Genomic DNA, 22775 nt, shown 5'->3' with positions numbered 1-22775 from the left:
GAGAAGACACGAGGTATAAACGAGACTTTGGATCACTTTGTAACGGAGTTAAAATTGCTGTTGCAAAAAACTTTTAAGTGCTGGGTCTTAGCTAACATTAAATAAAGCCGTGGACATCGCAACATCACACAAGAGAGCAGCTCACGTGAACTGACTGAACGCAGTACGAGTGATCACGTCCATGCATCAAACCTGTTCAAAAAATACACAATTGACAAGGTAGGAAAAGAATATGCTCTGAGCTGCGCTCCACAGCTAACGCGGTCTTGCGGAAGCAACTTCGTCACGCTGCCACCAAATACTCACAGAAAAATCCACAAGTTAATATACACGCTTTCTCTAGGGTTTCTCCACACTTAATGTATTCCTCGCATCCCCGTTACACCCTCTGATCTCCCATTTCAATTCAGATGCCTCCAATTTCCAGTAAGGCTCTGCTTCGCGATGAGAAGTAAGAAGTCTCAGGGACAGAGCCTACAAAAGGTTGCCATTGATTTCAGGCAAGATTGCTTTTCTCCTGGACAACTATACGTTGCATTCTCAAGAGGGAGCTCGCGCAGCTTCATCATATTACAACCAGAGTGCTGAACTGACAACGTGATATATAAAGAGAACTATAATGATCGTAATAAACGAACAATAAAACAGCGGAGAACCCGTGGATTAAATAAAAAGGCAGCTTCCTTAGCAAAGCAACCTTTCACAACAAATACATACAGGTTCAGGCAGTGTACTTAAACCTTATAAATGTATTTTTAGATAGATAGGAAACGCACTATATGATAGATAGATAGATAGATAGATAGATAGATAGATAGATAGATAGATAGATAGATAGATAGATACTTTATTAATCCCTAAGGGGAAATTCACATTGATAATGATATCCTTGTCCCAGTGCACTTGTGCTACCTGATGAGATTTGCAGTCCCTGTGTTTGCACTGTTTTTTAAGTTGCCCCTTCCTATTATGACTCCTTTTCCAGAAACGGCATACAGTATCACCCATATAAGTGGGATCAATGGCAAGGCACAGTCAAAATTTTATAAAAATCAATTAAAATAGTTTTGTATAAATAGCAAGCAAACAAATGATTTTATTTACAGAGATATACAGTGTATATACATAAACTGTATGAGTAAACGAGAAGGAAAGGAAAAAAGAGTTGGTCTGCCGATGCCACCACATTTAATGTCCTGTTTTAAGAAAGGGAATATCGGTGTGTTAGAATAAAAAATGAGATTCATCCTCTTCAGAAACTAGGTCCACAATAATGGCTGCACCCAGTCAGACGATTGTTTAAGTAGCTGAGGAAGCAGGAGGGGTGGGGCTAATAAACATCAAAGAGCAGACGTGACATCAGAAATATTCCAGATTGTTCTCTTCCATTCTAAAGGGACATGGAGATTGTGGTAGTGGCAGTGTCAGACTAAAACCTTCCCCTGTATTACCACTAGAAGCCACATCTGCTACACACTCCCAGTGACACACTGTATGTATGGACACCTATGGATGGGCAGATATTGGTGTTTTTCCTTTATGTTAATTAGTTTCTACTTCGGTTTGATGTATTTGAACAGCTCTGTACCTCTATATGTGATAATTCTGTATGTCGAGAGTGGTATAATCTGTTCTTGCATTTTGCCTTCAGAGTTGTCGCCGTGCTCTGGGCCTGCACTTGCTGAGGAGCGTTGTGCACAAACAAAGCCATTTGGACTCTTGTATTGTATTTCTGAGGTGGCCATGATAGATTGGACCTCTAGCTCTGTGAAGAGGATTAATTGTATTCTGTTTTGTGTATTATATTTACCTCGTTTTTTGACACCTATTGCATGCCCAACCTACCTGGAAGGGGGTCTCTCTCTGGATTGCCTTTCCCAAGATTTCTTCCCTTTTTTTTTCACCCCTACAACGTTTTTTTTTTGGAATTGTTTCTTTTCTTCTTAAGGAGTCAAGCCTGGGCAGGGGGGCTGTCAAAAAAGGGTCAGTTAAAGCCCATTGAGGCATTCCATATGTGGTTTTGGGTTATATAAGAAATGAACTGTTGTTGTCGTCGTATTCACCTTCTATTGTTAAACAACAGTGGATTTCATTTGACTTTTTTAAAACTGATCAACAACAAAAAGAAAAGACCCTTGAATGTCAAAGTGAACGCAGATCTCTGCAGAGTGCACTGGATATTATAAACGCAAAACAAAATGATGCCATTGAACAATAACAAATCAAAGCCATCAAAAGGCTTTCACTTTTGATACTTTTAATTTCCAAACCTTCAAATGCAAAACTTTCAAATGTAAATTTTTTTTTTTTCTGTTTTCTTCTTCTTTTCAGTGAGCTCAGAAGATACCACAATATATGGAGGAACGCAAGAAGACATCTTACTGCATCCTTCACGTCAACTCACTAATGCCTTTACTTTTTCATGGAGAAAAGATCAAGAGTATTTAGCAAAATTCAAGAACAATAATGTGTTTTACTATGGGGCGTATGATCAGAGAGCACAGCTTTTTCTGAATGGAACCATCAAGCTGGAAAATGTCAGCAAAAATGACTCTGGACTCTATATGCATGAAGCCCATGACAAAGAAGGGAGGTTAGTTAATCAGGAAAGAATCCATGTAGAGATACTAGGTGAGTACGTCTGCAGTCCCAGCTTCCTCCATTTGCTCTTTTTTACTTTGATCAATATGCTGTGTTTATTAGTCTTGTTCACTGCATGCACTGTAGCAGAGTGCCAGCTTTATTTACATTATTATCACCCAACTTCGCTTTTTCCTAATTATTATTACTGCTGAAATCAGCATAATAAGGAAGGAGTTCAAAACCTCTCTGTTACACTCCAGCTCGAAAAATCCTGATCTCTATGAGTTGTGATGAGAGAAACGTTCGACAGATGAAAAGTACTACATTTTTATAATTTAATAGACTAGAAGGATGTGTATTCATTGACAGGTTTTATATTGAAAAAAATTTTTTACTAATCTTTAAAAAATGACTAAATGGATAATTCTTGTCTGTCCTACATTACAAATAAAACTCATTACATTACATCTTTCCTGAAGAAGAAGCCTGAGTTGCATCTAAAGCTTGCATATTGTAATCTTTTTAGTTAGCCAAGAAAATGGGTCATTTTGCTTCACTACTCACTACATTCATAATAGCTAACACAGTACAAAACCCTAGTACTACAAATAAAAAAAATCAGAAACTTAGCTTACAGGTTTTATTTTATTATGGATTTTCCGAAAAAAAGTCAAAATTGTACACACAGGTTCAAACATAGACCTACAACACACCTACTTTTTGGTTAAATGTTCCCTAGAAAGCTTCACCTCGATCAGATGGTTCTGGTTGCCATCAACACGCTTCACGCAAGAATTCTAGTTGGATATTTGACCATTCTTCTATCAGAATTGGTTGAATTCAGCCAAATGTGTTGGTTTTATGGAGCCGAGCTGATTTTTAAGCACAGTCCACATATTATCAGTTATGTCAACTCACTCTTAGTCTCATCAGCAAGCTTTTTTTTTTATCCATGTGATCAGCTGCAAACTTTAATGGAGCTTGAAGATGTCAGTTTTTGAGCAGAGACTTTTTCTTGGGTGGCAGCCTCTTAACCCATGGTGATATAGAAGCTGCTTTGACTGGTGACAGTGATATTGGTGTTCCAGCAGCTTCCAGTAGCTTCCAGTTCATGGCAGACCTGTCTTGGTGGTTCTTTTCATCCAACTGAGGGTAGCAGTTTGGATCTTCTTTAAGATTTTGGCAAAGTGACTGCAGATCTAAATAACTTCTACTTACAAACAATTGTTGGAATTGATGATCATGGAATCGGATGTTCTTTAGAAAGGGCTTGTGTAAATCTATGATCCTCAATCTTAAGTCTGTCTTGAGCTCCTGCGACTTTGCCATTGTTCCACGTGTTGGTCAATCCATTGAGTACTGTCAAACAATCATAGAGTAGATACCAACTGTAGTTAATCATCATTGCTAACAAACAGTGAAGAGGCACCAAGGTAAAACAAATTTTGGAACTGCCAACACCGCTTAATTAATAATACAGGGAGGGGCACATTTTGAAGGGGTATAAAAAATTAACAAAGCTATCTAAACAAAATTGTATATATTTCTGAAAAGTACATAAAAATCAGTTTTGTTTTAATGGGTTTTAAAAATCATATCAGACAAATGGCGGCCATCGTTGGTAATACATTGCTGAAGACGTTCACGGAAGTTCTCCATCAATCTTCGCATCATCTCAGGCGGAATGGCGTTGATTTCCTGTCTGATCCTTTCCTTCAAATCCTCATGATCTCTCTCACTTAATTCTTGAGCCAACATGATTTTGTAAGGATGCAGTTTTAAATCGGCATGCAGAATCCTCCTCAAACTCCGACTTGATATCCTCAGTGCCATGGTATGCTTATGAGCAGAACGCCTTGGCGATTGTCGAATGGATACTCTTACCGCTTCCACATTTTGTGCCATTCTAATGGTCTTACGTCTGCCAGGTGATTTTGTTTTCAGTGTGGACCCAGTTGCACGAAGTTTAGAAATCAACAGTAAAATCGTTTTCCGATCTGGTACAGATGCATTTCAACCGAGTGCAAAACTTGTACGGAAAACTCTTTGCGTCGCTATCACAGAATAATTGTTCTCATAATACGTTTGAACAACAAAGCCCGATGTTCACCGGTCCAACTCATGATGGGTACTGAAAACAGTAGAGCCTGACCTACCACACCTCTCTCCCCCACTACAGCCCGCACAGTTCTCCCTCAAAATGTGGGAGATCTTTATGCTCCACCCTGTATATGCACTTGTATATATATTTTGAACCCTGTAATGGTTTCAAAAAACCCACAATAAATTCCAAGCTGTGTTCTAAAATTCTGCTCGTTTTTGTAATAAAGACGTGTATTGTACAATCATTCCATAATCATTCAGTTACTTACTGAAGGCCCAGTGCTTCTCTGACATACATCATGTCTGCCACTTGAGTGCGTGTAAACTTTTCACCACAACTGTGGAAAGTGCCTAAAAAGTTCTTACTTACATTTGAACCTCGGATGATGTTGTCTTCAACAGTTCTTAGCCATTTGCTGACCTCAGTATTATGTGTCTTCAATTAATTTTGTAATTTATTTCCTAATTAAGAACTCTGCTTTATCTGTTACTTGTTTGTCTGTATCACGTAAGTGTTTATTTATGTATTCTTTGTTTTATTTATTCATATTCTGATTATTCATTTATTTAAACTACATGTTAAATATGCTATGTAAATAAATGATGTTATTTTTATACATCAAAATAATTCTACAAATCTTTAAAACTACTTCTGTTTTCCAGATCCGGTTTCAAAACCTTTGGTGACAGGTTGCCATACCGGAGAAGGTAAAATGACTTTGTCGTGCTCGTCAGAGAAAGGAGACAATTTGTCATTTGGGTGGATTTTAAATGGCTCTGTGGTCAGTAGCAGCTGCAATCACACAGTAGAAAGAAATGCTACTGGAAAAATATACTGTTTTGGTGAAAATAAAATCAGCCGTGAATTAAGCGATCCTGTCAATTTACTGTGCTTAGGTAAGCCATTAGACTTGTGAGGCAATGTCTCTGGAGTTTATCAAAATCTGACACAGTTGAAATTCATACTCTTACTTCCAAGTTTATGTAAGCGCAAAGACACACACGTCGAATCCTCACATCCGTAATCACCCAAACAAACATGCATGGGCACCGACACTGAAAAAGACACACCCACAAAGATACGCAGGAACTAAAATTATAAAAGACACGGCCACAAATATATATAGGAACTAAAGTTATAAAAGACACACCCACAAAGATACACAGGAACCCACACTATAAAAGATACACCCACAAAAATATACAGAAACCAATGCTATAAAAGACACACCCACAAAGATACACAGGAACTAAAGTTATAAAAGACAAGCCCATAGAAATATACAGGAACCAATGCTCTAAAAGACACGCCCACAAAGACGCACAGGAACTAAAGTTATAAAAGACACGCCTACAAATATATACAGGAACCAATGCTAAAAAAGACACGTCCACAAAGACGCACAGGCTCCCACACTATAAAGGACATGCCGACACAAAATTGCATAGGATCCCAGACTATAAAAGACACACAAACAGAAATGAACTGGAACCAGTGCTATAAAAGGCAAGTCTACAAAAATGCACAGAAACCCACACTATAAAAGACACACCCACAAAGATACAGGAAGCAAAGCTATAAAAGACACACCCACAAAAATATACAGAAACCAATGCTATAAAAGACACGCCCACAAAGATATATAGTAACCAGTGCTAGCAAAGATGTGGTCACAATGATACTCAGAGACACAGACTTAAAGAGTACACACAAAAGCCCATACTCACAATTACAAATTCAAACATGCACACACACACGTTCCAACACAAAATTCTGAACATAAACTAAAACACATATATGAGTGTGCACCCACACTCTCATATACACATGATACAATATGGCTCCTGCATCTGTTCACTCACATAAATAAACACACATGCGCTCAATGTCGATTCTCACAGTACAGTATCTGTACTCCTCACAACTCCACAACCACAAAGTGGACAGTCTAAAAATGGGCATATGGGCGATTGATGCAATATTTGAAAATGCTATATAAATATATGATGTTATTTTTATACATCAAAATAATTGTACAAATCTTTAAAACTACTTCTGTTTTCCAGATCCGGTTTCTAAACCTTTGGTGACAACTTGCCATACCGGAGAAGGTAAAATGACTCTGTTGTGCTCATCAGAGAAAGGAGACAATGTGTCATTTGGGTGGATTTTAAATGGCTCTGTGGTCAGTAGCAGCTTCAATCTCACAGTAGATAGAAATGTTACTGGAAAAATATACTGTTTTGGTGAAAATAAAATCAGCCGTGAATTAAGCGATCCTATCAATTTACTGTGCTTAGGTAAGCCATTAGACTTGTGAGGCAATGTCTCTGGAGTTTATCAAAATTTGACACAGTTGAAATTCATACTCTTACTTCCAGGTTTATGTAAGCGCAAAGACACACACGTCGAATCCTCAGATCCGTAATCACCCAACAAACATGCATGGGCACCCACACTGAAAAAGACACACCCACAAAGATACACAGGAACTAAAGTTATAAAAGAAACACCCACAAAGATACACAGGATCAAATACTACAAAAGACACGCCCATAGAAATATACAGGAACCAATGCTCTAAAAGACACGCCCACAAAGACGCACAGGAACTAAAGTTATAAAAGACACGCCTACAAATATATACAGGAACCAATGCTAAAAAAGACACGTCCACAAAGACGCACAGGCTCCCACACTATAAAGGACATGCCGACACAAAATTGCATAGGATCCCAGACTATAAAAGACACACACACAAAAATGAACAGGAACCAGAGCTATAAAAGGCAAGTCTACAAAAATGCACAGAAACCCACATTATAAAAGACACACCCACAAAGATATATACAAAGTAGTAACCAGTGCTAGCAAAGATGTGGTCACAATGATACTCAGAGACACAGACTTAAAGAGTACACACAAAAGCCCATGCTCACAATTACAAATTCTAACTTGCACACACACACGTTCCAACACAAACTTCTGAACATAAACTAAAACACATATATGAGTATGTGCACCCACACTCTAATACACACACGATACAATATGGCTCCTGCATCTGTTCACTCACATAAATGAAAACACACATGCGCTCAATGTCTTTTCTCACAGATACAGCATCTGTACTCCTCACAACTCCACAACCACAAAGTGGACAGTCTAAAAATGGGCATATGGGCGATTGATGCAATATTTAAAAATGATATCTTCTATAGCACAAATGCATAAAGTTAATTATATATTCTTGTCAAATCACAGGTCATCGGACGAAAGTAATAAAGATGACGAGTGGCATTGTTACGTTCTCTGCGATCTTACTGCTTTTATTCTGTGGAGCACTAAAAGGGAAGTTCCATGCAGGTGAGAATGGGCTTTTGTTTTCATACAGATGCTGGGAACAGCAAAACAGAAATAAACGAAGAATCAAGAACAATTACTAAGGAACTGCAACTTTAAAGTGTATTTTTTCTTTTCAATTAATAAAGGAACGTGCATCTTAAAGAATGCAAACATACTGAAAAATAAAAGATGCCCGAAAGAAACTTCTACTGCAGTAAAGGCGCAACCCAACATTTACATAGCAGATGACGGTAAGAATGGAGATCTTTGTCAGTACTACTTTTGTAGAACATCTTTTGCTTTGTTAGAGGGTAAAGCCTACTGCTGAAAAGGACCTGGGGACACCTGCCATATCACGTATGTCACTGTTTTTCCACTGCCCTTCCTCATTCAAGCATTCCAATTTTTGCCGTCTTAGTTCAGCTTTGTTAAATTAAGCCATGTTGTGGTTTCTGTTTTATGAACAAGTCAGCTGAATACGGTAAAGATGTAAGCTATCACTGAGGAGGTGAACCTCTCCCATACAGTCTATTGTGTTCGTCATAAGTGTTCCTTCAATCACATCTCTTTCCTCTTCTGTGCATGCTAAACAGGGGAGATGCCCCTCTTTCTACTTGCTTATATCCCTTAGATAGACTTTGGATAGACCCTGTTGTTCTTTCACCTTCCATTGTGCACTCTTGAAAAAAAAAAAATATAAGTTGTCAATGGAGCTTAATGCTTAGGGAGTGACAACAAGTATGCTATTGTATAAATATACAAAATTAGAGTCATACCGGTGATACAATTGTGAAATCCCCTGAGCGTACAGCAACAGCTTGTATCTTTATTTGTGAAAGTTTGTCACTGCCATGCTGACCTAACACTCAAGTTTCCAAGAAAAGAAAATGAAATTCTTACACAGATCTTTTGACGATATGAAAAGGAGACAGGACTGTTCCTTGTGCAGCTCCAGTGTTGATCAAATCCATATCAGAAATACACAAAGTGCGGTCTGGCCGACAGAGAGTCCATTATCTAAGACATCACAGGCTTGTCCACCTGCATATCTCTGAGTTTATCCCTTAACAGGGATGGCTGGATGGTACTGAAGGCGCTGGTGAAATCAAAAAACATAATCGTCACAGTGCTTTCAGTTTTGCTCAGGTGAGAATAAGCCTTGTCGAGGAGGTAGAAAACTGCATCCGCCACTCCAATCTTTTTCTGATAGATAGACTGTTGTAGGTCCAGGTGGTCTACCACAAGAGAAATCATATAGTCTAGGACCAGCCTCTCAAAGGTCTTCATGATTTGAGACATAAGTGTCACTAGTCTGAAGCCATTACGTGAAGAGACACCTCTTTTCCAGAGCAGTGGCACTTTCTGAAGCCTTAGGAACAGACTGAACACCACAAAGTTGGTCAGCACAGGCCTTAAGAACTTGAGGATTGGCTTCATCTGGTCCTGCCATTTTTCTTGTGTGTAGCTTTCTCAGTTGTCTCCTTACTTGGTGTTCAGTTAAGGACAGAACATGGACGTGTCACTGGCCATTCCAGTTGGCATGGTAGGAAGTGTTGACGTAGTAGGGAAGGTGTGGGACGACTGGTCATTGGAAAAAGGTGGCAGTGTGAGGGAAAATCTATTAAAAAAAATTGGTTCAGGATGTTAGTTTTGTCCACATTCCCTTCTAGCCCTGGTTGCTTGAATTGTGTGAGTCCATTAATAATACTCAGTCCATTCCAGACAGCCTTCATGATTTTGTTCAGGAAAGAAAAACAACAACAATAAAAATAATAATAATCCCTGTATTATAAAAAAGAATCTTGGGACGAGACAAGACTTTTTTCCTGTGACAAGTTGTGATCTTTTGAAGAGAGCCAGAGAGAGACTTTCACGTCCCACGAGACGGTCAAGTCATGTCATACTTGCAACTTTTGGAAGCAAGTTGTGTGAGACGGTGACTTTTGCAAGTCACACCCTACTTACAAGCATTTTCAAACAAGACGACGGTCATCTCAGATGTTGGAATCCTTTTGGCAGACACACTTCCTGTGCTCTCAGCTCGTAAAAATTTTATATGTTCTAGATGACATGTCAACTACTAAGTGAAGAAGAAAGAGCAGCACGTCCAAAAGAGATCCAAAAGTGTTGGAGAGAAAAGAATGCAAAAAGGAAAGTAAAAAAGAACAAAAATAATCTATGTGCAAATTCTGAAAATAAGGAAAGTAATAATCAGACCGTCCCGCGAGACTAGACTTTGTGCCAAGAGATTTAACCACGCCCAGGGACGGAAAAAGACAAAGCACAATGTTGTAAAGAATTCCAAAACGTTGGTGAGTTACGCATGCAGAGCAGGTTAAAGATAATGAAAGTAGGAAAATTCGAAAGTCTCAAAAAAAGGATAGTAAAGATTGCATTAGCGCAAACAAATGGAAAAAATTACTCGGTGGAATAACGGAACAGCGAAAACAGATTCAATAGTGTTTGATGATGTCTGGGGGAAAAGAGAGATGAGGCAGTGAGACAAAAGGACAGATGCTGTACAGGCTTTTAAATGTCTGAAGCACCGCACAAAATGCAGATCAGCAGCAATCCAGCAGCTGATCGAGCAAAGAGGAGGTTAAAAAAACAACTGTATTTGTTTCCCATTGTATCACTGCTTAAGAGGGGTTTTGGAGGAGCGACCACGTCTCCTTGTGGTGCGTTCAGATCCCCTCTTCACAACGGCACATAGCGCTGGTGGGTGAAGGGGTTGGCGAGCAAAGCCCCCTAGTAATAATAATAATAAAAATCATCATCATCAAACAGACACACTGGAGGGACTATGTCTCCCGGCTGGTCTGGGAACGCCTTGGGATTCTCCCGGATTCTCCTAGAAGAAGTGGCCGGGGACAGGGAAGTCTGGGCCTCTCTTCTCAAGCTTCTGCACCCGCGACCCGACCTCGGATAAGCGGAAGAGGATGGATGGATGGATGGATCATCAAACAACAGAACACCCAAAAAAAAATGTAATAAATTAACATTTCTAGAAATCAGAATAGCACTAGACATCGTTGCTCTGCACTGTACATTGCTGTGGTTGAATGAAAGTTACTTTCCACATGGGTGAATCATAATTTCAATGTTTATTTTAAATAATGTATATGTTAATTTAATTTGTGATCCACTAATAACTTCTCATTCTTTTTGTTCTTCTTCTTATTATTATTGTTATGTGTAAAATGCATTAGATCTCTCTGTTCTGTATGCTTAAGAAGTGTTACATTATTATGTGAACATTTTTTGAAGAAAACTGTGCAATATTTAGTGTGGCACATGCCATTACTGCTTATTGCAGCTATTAATAAAAAAAACGTTTTACAGATTGACTATACAGTACATGTGCTGATATATATTCTGACACGTCTGACACTTGTAATAAAGCAGATTTTGCAAAAATCGATTGAGAAAGTTACGACAGGTTTTAACGTAGGAACTAATGCTACGTTAACATTGCAAGCCTCACTGCTCAATTTAGATTTTTTGCTCAGATCGGATTTGCCTATTTTGAAAGTTTACAACCATCGGTACACATGACCTGCTGTATCTAACTGTAATGTGAACGTGTCTGTCCTCTGAAACGGCACTCATACCCACATTGATACGTTTGTGTACAAGTCATCTGCATCACCAGATGAGACTAATCCTAGTATTAAACTAAAAAATATGGATGCACTAATAGCTCCTTCCTGTATGTATCACAAAGTTTTCGTCAGCTGTGTAAGATTAGGTCAAGAAGGCGAAAAAAAGCCAGATGGCTAGTTTTTGCTGTTTTCACAACTATTATTGGCACTGCTGCATCAAGAGATCTGTAGGTACGAGGAAGGAGCCAGAAATGGTGGGACTGTGAGTGTTCTCACTGGTGTGGCTGTCCTCCATCATTATATTACCACGCTGCCAGTGCTGGCTGATGACAGCAGTGCTCAGCTCATGCATATAGGCAAAAAAAAAATTCTCTCAGCGAGGCCTGCACAAGACTTTGACTATTTTGATGTCACGAGTATGTGGTATCACCATACACCATTCATTAACAGATCTGAGTGTGTGGGAATGAGCATAGGACACAATAAGTGCCACCATATAAGCAAATGCTGAACTACTGACTAACCTGTTGGCCCGCATCAATGACTTGAAGTTCAGCCAGTGGAGAGACGAGAGAAGGAAAATGACAAGTGCCTTATAGGTCTTACAGACTTCACAGAAAACTGACCCGGTGTGGCCTTTATGTTGCTATGACCTAAGCTTTGACACAGAGACTTTTCAAAGATGACTTGATCAGGTATTTTTCTAAATGGATGTTGTTTATGTTTTAAAGACATATACGTTGAAATGAAACTTCAGGAAAAAAGTCCCTCAAGTGGCACAGAGAAAATCAGTTCTCCGTCTGAAACAAGACCAGAAGAAGGAACGGTAAATGAAAGTAAGTAGTGCTGATTCAAGGACAGAAATACCAATTTACACTCTTAAGACTACTATTCAAATGTCACCCGCTTGCTTTGTAGGGCTCGATTTACTGTAAATTATCAGTTTAGCCAATAAAGCCTCCTGTTTTAACTGCGTACGCTACATTATTTTGGCTAATTTGAGAGATGGGTCCAGCCACAGACCTCTGCACCTCCACGATTCAATGACTCCACAGGACAGCCAATTGGACTGTAAGCTTTTGTCACATGGTTTACTTGACTTGAGTCAGATAACCCTTCCCCAACCCTAATCTTGACAATAGTGTAACCAGATGTTACCACTGATGCATATTTTAAAGCAACAGCTTCCTCATTGGAGTGGAGCTCTGGAGGTTCACAGCCAGAGTCTACTGCATTTGTAGGTTGCCTTTACATAAGAAGATCAAAACCAGTTTTAACAAGAACAACAGCAACACAGCCTTGTTAACACCTGTTTGCCTGAGTTTTTGCAAAATGTAATTCAGTGGAGTTTTGAAGGTCTCCAAAGCATTATTATCCAGGACACCACTTGATAATTTACTCCGCACATTTATGGTTCTTTGCATGAAGAGTGTTGATCTTTGCAGTGAATTTTCTAGGTTCGTTGTTGACGTTGTTCAACGAATTCAGCCCCAAAAATTTGCCTCATGGCTCGCTTAGGCAATTTTTCTTTTTTCACAGTGTCCCATGATGCTTTGTAAGGCCAAAATGACATCACAGAGTTATAGCAGCCAATGTTGGATGGGGATGTCACTACACAATTTATACTACCTGCCCGATTTGCATTGCGCATGTGCAGAACTTTCACGTCTGCATACTGCAAGTGTTCTCTGCCTCACACTTTATGTCTCTGCCCAATCTGATTAGTGCATGTGTGAATGGTTTACAGTATATACACACATACACAATCTTACTACCCGATCGGTTCTCCAGCCATATTTGCTCCCTACATACATTTAAAAATTTTCTTCTAATATTTTATAGCAGAAAGGAGAACACAGTCTTACCACTCAGGGCATATTTTTGGCCACAGGAATCGGTTTGAGCATAGTTGGTAGAGGCTTCCCTTGCCCTCAAGGACACTTAAATGTTCATTGCACCATTATAATCGAATCAAAACTAGTTCAGCTTCTCCCTCCCCAATGACATCAATGCATTTCATTGCTAAAATTCCTAAACATTTATGCATTCTTGCTGAACTCAAGCAAATTCATTAAGATTTTCTTATCACCATTGATAAAATCTCTGTAAATTAACAAATGGAATTCACTGTACTGCTGAACACTCATACTAATTTTGAATACTCAGTTTAACATCTGTAGTTAAAGTTAGCTTCAGTATGAACAATAAATGTGTCCCCCCAGATATAACCCACACCTAAAGGCTATTTTGCTCCCAGAGAACAATCTAGACAGATAAAGGCTGATTCACCTTCCCAGTTTCCCGGAATATGGCCTTAATCAAAAGGCTGACACACGTTGGTCCGTGGTAATAACTAAGACCAATGGAGGCTGATACACCTTTTAGACAAAGCCTCTTACCATCCAGCATTGTGTAACTTCCACTGTGTGGTCCTCAGTTGTGTTTAAACTGAAAATGTTAATCTCCTTCAATCCTTCCTAATAACTCCTACTCCATAGTCTTCAAAAGTTTTTTCTGGTCTTTCTCTGGTATAGTTACATCTTTTTTGTAATAAGAAAACAAAAACAGCATGCAATATTTAAGATGAAGCTTCACTAATACTGTATGTTTTATAGCATAAGAATAACCTCTGTTGATTTGCACTTCACCCATCACGATATGAAGCCTAACATCATATTTATTAGCCTCCGTAATCATGTCTATAAAACGTCTGAATATAGACAGTGACAAGTCTACTACTCATTGGAGTCATTGTGTTATCCGTGCGGTTAGCAGAACTTACCAAGATCGTTATGGGTTAGCTTAACATACACACATGGAAAGATGCACACACACACACACACACACTCAAACACTATGCACTTAAGCACTGATTATAAGTGATGCATTCCCTACCACTCATCATCACTCCATACAGGAACTCACTAGCTTCAGTATGAACAACCCCCAAATTATCCCAAGATATAACTCAGCCATAATATCTACTTTGGGCTTCGAGAATAATCTAGACACATAAATGCCGACAAACATTTCAAATTTCCCCAAATAAAGCCTAGTACACCTTGATGTTGGAAAATAACCAAGACAAATGAAGGCTGATTCACCTTGGGCATTACCTGTTGCCATCCAGCATGGTGTAACTTCGGTTGTGTGCTCCTCTATTGCCATGTCTCCCAAAGACGGCTAACCCTGTTGGAAAGAAAGTGGCAATCTCTCCACACAAGGTGGAGATGCCTCTTACCATCCAACATGGCGTAACTTCCACCGTGTGGTCATTTCTTCTGATATTTCACTCAACCTGCTAACCCTGTTGGAAAGAAAATGGCATTTTCCCCACATTAGGTGCCCCATATCTCCTTTATTACTTCTATCAGTTAAGATATGTAAAGAAAGTGTAGAAATTTAAAAGCAAAGCAGTATTAATTGAAACAGAATAACATAAAAAGCTGTAAGAGTTATTGTCTATGGCACATTTACCTTATCTTTAACATAGATAACTGAAGATTCTGTTCCACCCCCTATAAGTTTAAAGGTAAGGGAATGATCTTAATGACAGGCAGACAGAAACATGAAATATTAGTGAGGTAGGCATTAAGGGCATAGAGTTTTCTGACCATTATGTATGTACGTGTGGTGAATAAGATAACATATAGAAACCTTAAGAAATGTAATCTAGATACTTCACCTCAATCAGATACCTCAACCGGAATACCACAGACAAAAAGTTTCCCCTATTCCCTTTTTTGCGTATCTTATCAACTTTTTTTTCCTTGTTTGCTTTGTGATTATCTCAAAAACCGGTCATTTTTTGAAAAAATGCAAATAGACAAAAAATGTTAAGAATGTGGTGTTATACCATAATATGAAATTATTTTTTTTTAATATTTCAGCGGAAACAATTCAGGTAAAGTACCACTTTAAGTTAATGGAAATACCTGGAAAGTTACCTAATACCTGTATGCAAAATTTGGTTGACCTTAAGTTCTCAAGTTATCGTGTTTACATACACACACAGACAAACAGACACACAGACATAATCCCAAAAATTGTATTTTCAGACTCAGGTAGGTCTAATACGTTGAGATTCATTAAAATCTCGAAACTGAATACTTTTCCTATAATTTGTATACGAGAAAGTTAAAAGCTTGTCTTCTTGGGTGGTCTTTAAATTCAGCATTCTGGCTGATTCACGGATGATGTCTTCAATGCCCAGATGAATGGAGTCTCTCTGATGGAACAGTGTCTGTCTCTCTGTTGTCTTCATCTCTCTCTTGGCCAGGCCGTTCTTTACACCAGCAGACACACGTGGGGTTCTGCACTGTTATGGCTCAGCCAGGCTCATTGCCCTGGCTTACGTTATTTCTCTTGTATTTAATGTTTACATTATTATTTATTAACTTTCCTCATTTTTTATTTCTGTTTTATATTTTATTTCACTAAAATGTTTGTCTCTGATCTTAACTGAATTATTTTGGGACAGTTACAAAATATTTTATTGATTAACTAAAGAGTAATGTTTACTTCGACATCTTTAGAAGAGACGACACAAGGAATTTGATATTTGGCTGTGTATGAGGACTGATAGGGTCAGGCAGGACACTTACTGAGGTGATGGGCATTTAATTAACAAGAACCAAAACTAAATGGAGGGATTCACCCAGTTAGGCTTAGCAAGTTCAGTGTCATGTGATTTATAACCTGATTTGAACTAAGCTATACTTTTCTTTGATTTTGGCAGATTTTGAGCCTGAATATGTGGAAATGGGTCGTTATGCAAAGAGAAGGGAAGTTCTTTCTGTCTCAAATGTTTTACTGTTGACAACAGAGAACCCAGAACATGGTAGGTTCCTCTACATTCTTCTGCTGATTAAAGTGTGTTTTCCTCTCATAACGATATTGAATGACCTGTTGGTTACAAAGTTTAGGGTGGTTACTGTAAATGGGCAGGTTTTGGAGTGCCTGTAAAATTGTGACTGTTGTTAATCACAGTGAAATCATTATGGTACTGATACCATACTAGTGCCTAAATGTTAAAGTGGAATAAAACGTTTTATTATTAATTATTTCTATTATTGTAAGAGAACGTAAAAATCCATTGTCACAAGAATAGACAAGAGTCATAAAATGGTTTGGGGCAGCCACCCGTATATTGTTTCCTGGCTGGAAAATTGGTTTCAATGGTGTACAGTTGTGTACAGGTTTGAGTCCAAAGCAAAACTGGTTTGGTGGCACAAAGATGGCAGCTTTAAAGAAGAGCGGAGGAAGTGACGTCATCGTCATTGGGGCTGGGACCAAAAGTGACATCATCAGTGGGGCCGGGGCAAGAAATGACATCATCAGTGGGGCCGAAACCAGATGTGATGTTATAGGACCTGGAACTGGACGTTATGTTATAGAGCCCGGAACCGGAAGTGATGTCATCAGGGCCAGGCCGAATTTCCCATAACTGCTCTGCAGAGAAGTGAGAGAAAGAGTTAGTGCACTCTGTCACCCCCTGGTCTGGCATGGAACTACTTTCATTCAGTCCCTCCCATTTGTATGTGTGTGACACCATATAGTAGTTGCATTGCTGGCTATCATATCAAAATTCCTATCGGCTCAGGCAAATGACAAAATAAAGGAAACGCTTTACAGTAATCCCTCGCTATATCGCGCTTCGACTTTCGCGGCTTCACTCTATCGCGGATTTTATATGTAAGCATATCTAAATATATAATGCAGCTTTTTCGCTGCTTCGCGGGTTCTGCGGACAATGGATCTTTTTACTTCCTGTACATGCTTCCTCAGTTGTTTTGCCCAGTTGATTTCATACAAGGGATGCTATTGGTGGATGGCTGAGAAGCTAACCAATCAGAGCACGCAGTTAAGTTCCTGTGTGCTGAATAGCTCAGCGGCGGAGCGCTGAATTCGATTCCGCGGTGTTAACCAGGAAGTCTCGTCTCGCTCATTCAGCATCAACGTGTTTCGCTGTGTAAAGAGTTCACTTTTGTGCTCTTTTGTGTTTATCTTTGTGCGTAGTCAAGCCCTTCATTATGGCTCCAAAACGATCTGCTCCTGCTACTGCTTTAGGGGCCGTGCCCAAGCGCCAACGGAAGATGTTAACGATTGCCAAAAAGATAAACATTTTGGATATGTTGAAGGAAGGGAAAAGCTACACCGCTGTAGGACACCATTATGGCATCAATGAGGCTATGATTCTTTTTTATTTAAAAAGTAGGAAAGGAATATAAGATCTATGGCCGCAGTGTCCTTTTAAACAGGGTGCAAAACGAATTGTAAGTGGATATAATAAGGCAGTAGTCTGGATGGAATCTGCTTTAGGGATTTGGATTGAAGACTACCAGATAAACAACGGTGGTGCTACACAGTCGCCTGAAGTGGCTTCTTTAGAAGAGCTGTAACGCTCTCTTTTGTTGTGCAGTAAAACTAAACTCGTCATTATCGGACAAGTCATCGTGTCATTGTTTGTGAGTAACCATAATTAATTTTCTACTTACAGTACTTAGTACATGTACGTACGTTTAGTGTCACTGTACACACACATTTACTGTATACAATTTTTCTTGTATTGTACGGATTTATTGCTGGTGGCCTGTCTATGGTAATGGCTGTAACATATGTGATATCGGAGACACTCGATATCTTTAAAATAATATTTAGGTTTTACTGTATATAAACAGTGTGTTTACATACATAATTTTAATGAATCTTACCTAATATGTAAGAGAATACAATGGGTTTATGCTGTATAACTGTGCGGGGAATTTTTATTAACAGTATGGGAGAGTTTATAAGGGCTTAAAATATATAAAAATAACCATATGAACATGTGGTTTCTACTTCGCGGATTTTCACCTATCAAGGAGGGATAACTGTAAAACAAAACCTATTGAGAGACACAAAAAAAGGTTTGAGGCATGTCCGTGACCCTGTATAGTGAAAATAAATCAACAAAGTAATGATCTTTTTAAAAAGGTAGTGATAACATCTTTTCAGAAAGGAGTCTAATACAGAACTGACTCAAACATGGCCGACCTTTAGGTCATTTGTGATCCAGGCAGGAAGGGGTTGGTCCAAGAGGGTGGACAGCAGAAGTGACGTCTGCAGTGGAATGGCTGTCAATCTTCTGTTCTTCACAGGGAGGGAAAGAGAAGGCATTAATAGCCAGCGCCAGCCCTGGTTTGGCTGGTAACTACCATCACCAGAACCCTTCAGCTGTCTCCCAAGCAGACTAATGTGACACTATAAAAAATATTCACTGCTTGGAATAATTTTACATTTTGTTGTTATAAAACATTGAATCATAGTGGATTTGATTTGGCTTTTTGGGCGTTGATCAACAGAAAAAGACTCTTTAATGTCATTACAGACTTGAGTGTGTGTGCACAGGTCTTTCTCCAAATCAAAATTTAAGTAACTGACACATAGCTAGGACAAAAACATATAGCAGAATATAGAAAAAATACAAATTACAATTTAAAATAGCCCGGACGCCAGTCACCTCATATGTTTCTTCTGTTTACTCAGGTACCCATTCATGAATGGATGTCACAAACTCCCAGCTACCGGAGTACACAGCAGTGGCTTTCTGTAATTCCTGAAGGCTCCTGGTCGTAAGCGAAGATGTGAATACTGACAAGAAGGACGATAAAGCGATTACAATAACCTCAGAAAGTGGAATTTCAGGTTATTCTGCATAAACTGTAAAACTAACAGAGGACTCATTGTGTTTAATGTTTTTTTACATTAACATAAAAATTTAATCCAGGACTTTTACTAAACAGATTATACAGTACATATTCTGTTTTGCATTTTTGAGAAGCACCAATGCCCACGACAGTAAATTCAAATAATAATAATATCTGTGGATTTATGCTGTTTGAATATTCTACGACTTTCAGGGTTGAGTTTCGAAGAACTGTTGGGAAGACTACTGCTTCTGATGAACACACTGGAGAGGTTTTCGTTTATTTTCTGTCTTTGTTCTAGCGATACTAGATGTGTCAGTGATCCCGGTGGAATATAAACTCCAGAAGATCACATTATAAGATGCTTCTGAACTCGGCCTTAAGCAGGCTTTTTCAGCTGTACAGAGTTAACTGCATACATTAGCCTGAATCATTTCCTTTCCGATATTCCTTGAGGGTTTGTGTATTTTATGTATTTATTTATTAAAAGTTTTTTTTTCCCTTCGTTGCACTTCTTTAAGTCATCTTAATGCCATGTGTAAAAAATCTTATGTAAAAACCTGGCTGTTTAAAGTCCCACTGTGCCCACTTATTGTGTCGCAGCTCATCAGTAGTTACTGTCAATGAGGTCCGTAAAGAAGCCCCATTCCTTCACTGGACACCTTGCATCTGCAGTATCTGGTTCTGTTCATTCAGTTATCCATCTCAGTAGTCACTGAACAAATTAGATGGCCTAAAAAAACTAAACATCATGGCCATGTCAGTCAAAAGTGCTCAGCCCAACTGTCAACTTATGTCAGATCAGATTCTGAGACAGATTTTTGAACCGCCATCATCATGATGAATTTTGTTGAAGAAAAGTGATGTTGCTGCACTTCAGTACAGTCTCAGCCACATATGGAATCCATGCCCAGGCACATTGAGGCCTTTATCTTTTAAAATGCAATACTCCTACACTACCAATGAAAACTTTTAGAACATCTCAGTTTTTCCATTTTTTCTTCAAATTTAAGCAGTGGAAATGCAATTAGTGACCTAAAACGATTAAAAGGTTAGCAGTAAACTACCAGAGGTCTAAATTTAAAGTTTATGTTAGGAGAAAAACAGGACCTTCATCAGGGAAAAAAATAATAGGTTATAACTGCAGCGATTTCTTTACCCTTTAGCCATATGATAGCACCCTAAGTTCATAAACTCTATTTCCCTGAGCTGATTTGTGAAAACCCCTTTAATTTTAAATATGTGTTTTTAGAGGATAAATTAGAATCCCTTAACTAATATCTACTCCCCAGTAATAAGCAGCCATCTGTTTCACAATTAGTAACTTGTAAAACAATTCACAATACAAACATGTTCCCAAAATATAACAAAATTTATTGACTAAATCGGAAAAGTATCTAAAAAAATGAAATAAAACTATTTATAGTTAAGTCCAATCAAAATTCCCATAAATTATAGATTAAAGAAATTAGAAAACTCACACAAACTTCAGTATATTTACCCTTCACAACAAATACATGCAGGTTTAGGCAGTGTACTTAAACCTTATAAATGTACTTATAGATAGATAGATAGATAGATAGATAGATAGATAGATAGATAGATAGATAGATAGATAGATAGATAGATAGATAGGCATTATAAGATAGATAGATAGATAGATAGATAGATAGATAGATAGATAGATAGAAAGATAGATAGATACTTTATTAATCCCAAGGGGAAATTCACATACTCCAGCAAGAGCATACTAATAAAAACAATATTAAATTAAAGAGTGATAACAATGAAGGTATAACAGACAGACAATAACTTTGTATAATGTTAACGTTTAAACCCCAGGTGGAATTGAAGAGTCGCATAGTGTGGAGGAGGAATGATCTCCTCAGTCTGTCAGTGGAGCAGGATGGTGACAGCAGTCTGTCACTGAAGCTGCTCCTCTGTCTGGAGATGATCCTGTTCAGTGGATTCTCCATGATTGACTTTTAACTCTTTGCTTTTACCAGCACTTGAAACATCCCACTGTTAAAGAAAATACAATAAGACAGCTATAATATGAGCTAAATTAATTACTAAAACCTCACTTTAACTTAACAACTTTAGGGGCCCACACAAAATAAAAATAATATTAACACAAACCCCTGTTGTTGCAGGCCTGGTGGATGCCCAGGAACGTTGTGGCCAAAAACGTTAATGCCTGTTCACTCTAATGAGCCAACATAAAAGGTCACAGTACTCACAAATACGCGGAGTGAATGTCAGTGTCCATTGTAAAAACACAGCACTTCCAAGCTGTGGAAAAACAATGGAGTCGTCCTGCAGGCAGACTCATGGCAAAACGCTGAAAGCGAAAAGGAGCTAGTCCGTCCAAATGAGGTGAAACTTGCTGTTTTTCCTTGTTGCCAGAGGAGCTGCCAGGATTTCCCTTCATCACCTGGAGCGCTAACCAAAGTATACAGTGCCTCTTTGCAGTCTAACTAAGCTAGTTTACCTGTAATGGTAATCTGAACGACACCGCTTCTTTGACAACGACTTCTTCCTGTCCTCGCGTCCAACAGGTTGTAGTGTGTACACCACCAGGAGCTCAAAAGCATCAGCCACAATGTAAAACTCAAACAATTTGTTTTTTAAAGTCTCCGTGTAGTCATTCTCTTATCCTAGTATGAGCCCCGCCTGTCCTCTTGCCCACTCAATCACGTTACAGAAACACTGACATGACACTTCAACTCCCAATAACTTAAAACAAAGTTTGTCTTTAAGCCCAAGCTCATGGTTCACAGTATATTACAACCAAACTACAGAATGTATTAACCTTAATGTAAAGCATTTCTATTAACCAAACACAATAACTGAACTGAATACATCTTCCATGCTTAACATGACTAAATAATAATAATTATTCTTTTCCAAGGTACCAGTAAACACTATCAAGGGGATTATTACATGAGCCTAGGGCTACACAACATACAGATGTTCTGCAGCAATTAAAGTTAAAGAAGCCTTGCATGTCGAAGCACACAATTTGCACAGGTGTCCCAACTTCTGTTGATTACTTATTACCCCACAATCTGTCTTAAAGTAGTATTGGAACAGGCAGTATTATACACCCTCTGAAGTGCTACTTGGACATTACTATATTCTAGTGATAATGGCAAGAAAATGGCAAATAAAATGAGACGGAGCATTATTACACTTACAAGTATAGGCCTTTAATTTAGAGAAACTACAAAAATAAATCAAAGTGTCAGTGAGTCCAGTGGAGTCCTACACAATCCAAAGGCAACTGGGAACTGGAAGAAACTCTGATAGGATGAGATCTGACAGCGCCAAAGTCAGAAGCCAATCAGAAGACAAGTTTCTGAGGGTCACCAGCTTGTGTGACTGGCACCTCATAGCACAACAGCTTCAAGCACAGCTTAACAGTGCAGGTCGACAAAAGCAAATCTCAGTTTC

General features: G+C 38.7%; 1 protein-coding gene across 6 annotated transcripts in view; it reads left to right on the top strand.

Annotated features, from left to right (window-relative positions):
- Positions 1-20143, top strand: part of si:ch211-132g1.4 (pregnancy-specific beta-1-glycoprotein 4) — a 58217-nt gene extending 38074 nt beyond the window's left edge. The window contains exons 2-9 of one of the 6 annotated variants that reach the window (XM_039775854.1): positions 2332-2631; positions 5350-5394; positions 6754-6798; positions 7952-8053; positions 8179-8283; positions 12366-12470; positions 16373-16474; positions 19162-20143. In XM_039775854.1, coding sequence (XP_039631788.1) covers positions 2332-2631; positions 5350-5394; positions 6754-6798; positions 7952-8053; positions 8179-8283; positions 12366-12470; positions 16373-16474; positions 19162-19175 — 818 coding nt within the window. In that variant the 3' untranslated portion in view covers positions 19176-20143. Of the gene's footprint in view, positions 1-2331; positions 2632-5349; positions 5584-6753; positions 6988-7951; positions 8054-8178; positions 8284-12365; positions 12471-16372; positions 16475-19161 lie in introns of all 6 variants that reach the window. The other 5 variants (XM_039775852.1, XM_039775851.1, XM_039775850.1 and 2 more) reach the window with 5 other exon arrangements.
- Positions 20144-22775: the final 2632 nt, after the last annotated feature.

The sequence above is a fragment of the Polypterus senegalus genome, chromosome 13 (genome assembly GCF_016835505.1).
Source record: "Polypterus senegalus isolate Bchr_013 chromosome 13, ASM1683550v1, whole genome shotgun sequence".
Taxonomy (NCBI): domain Eukaryota; kingdom Metazoa; phylum Chordata; class Cladistia; order Polypteriformes; family Polypteridae; genus Polypterus; species Polypterus senegalus.
The sequence above is the reverse complement of the archived record's forward strand: the minus strand, read 5'-3'. Positions and strand labels throughout refer to the sequence as shown.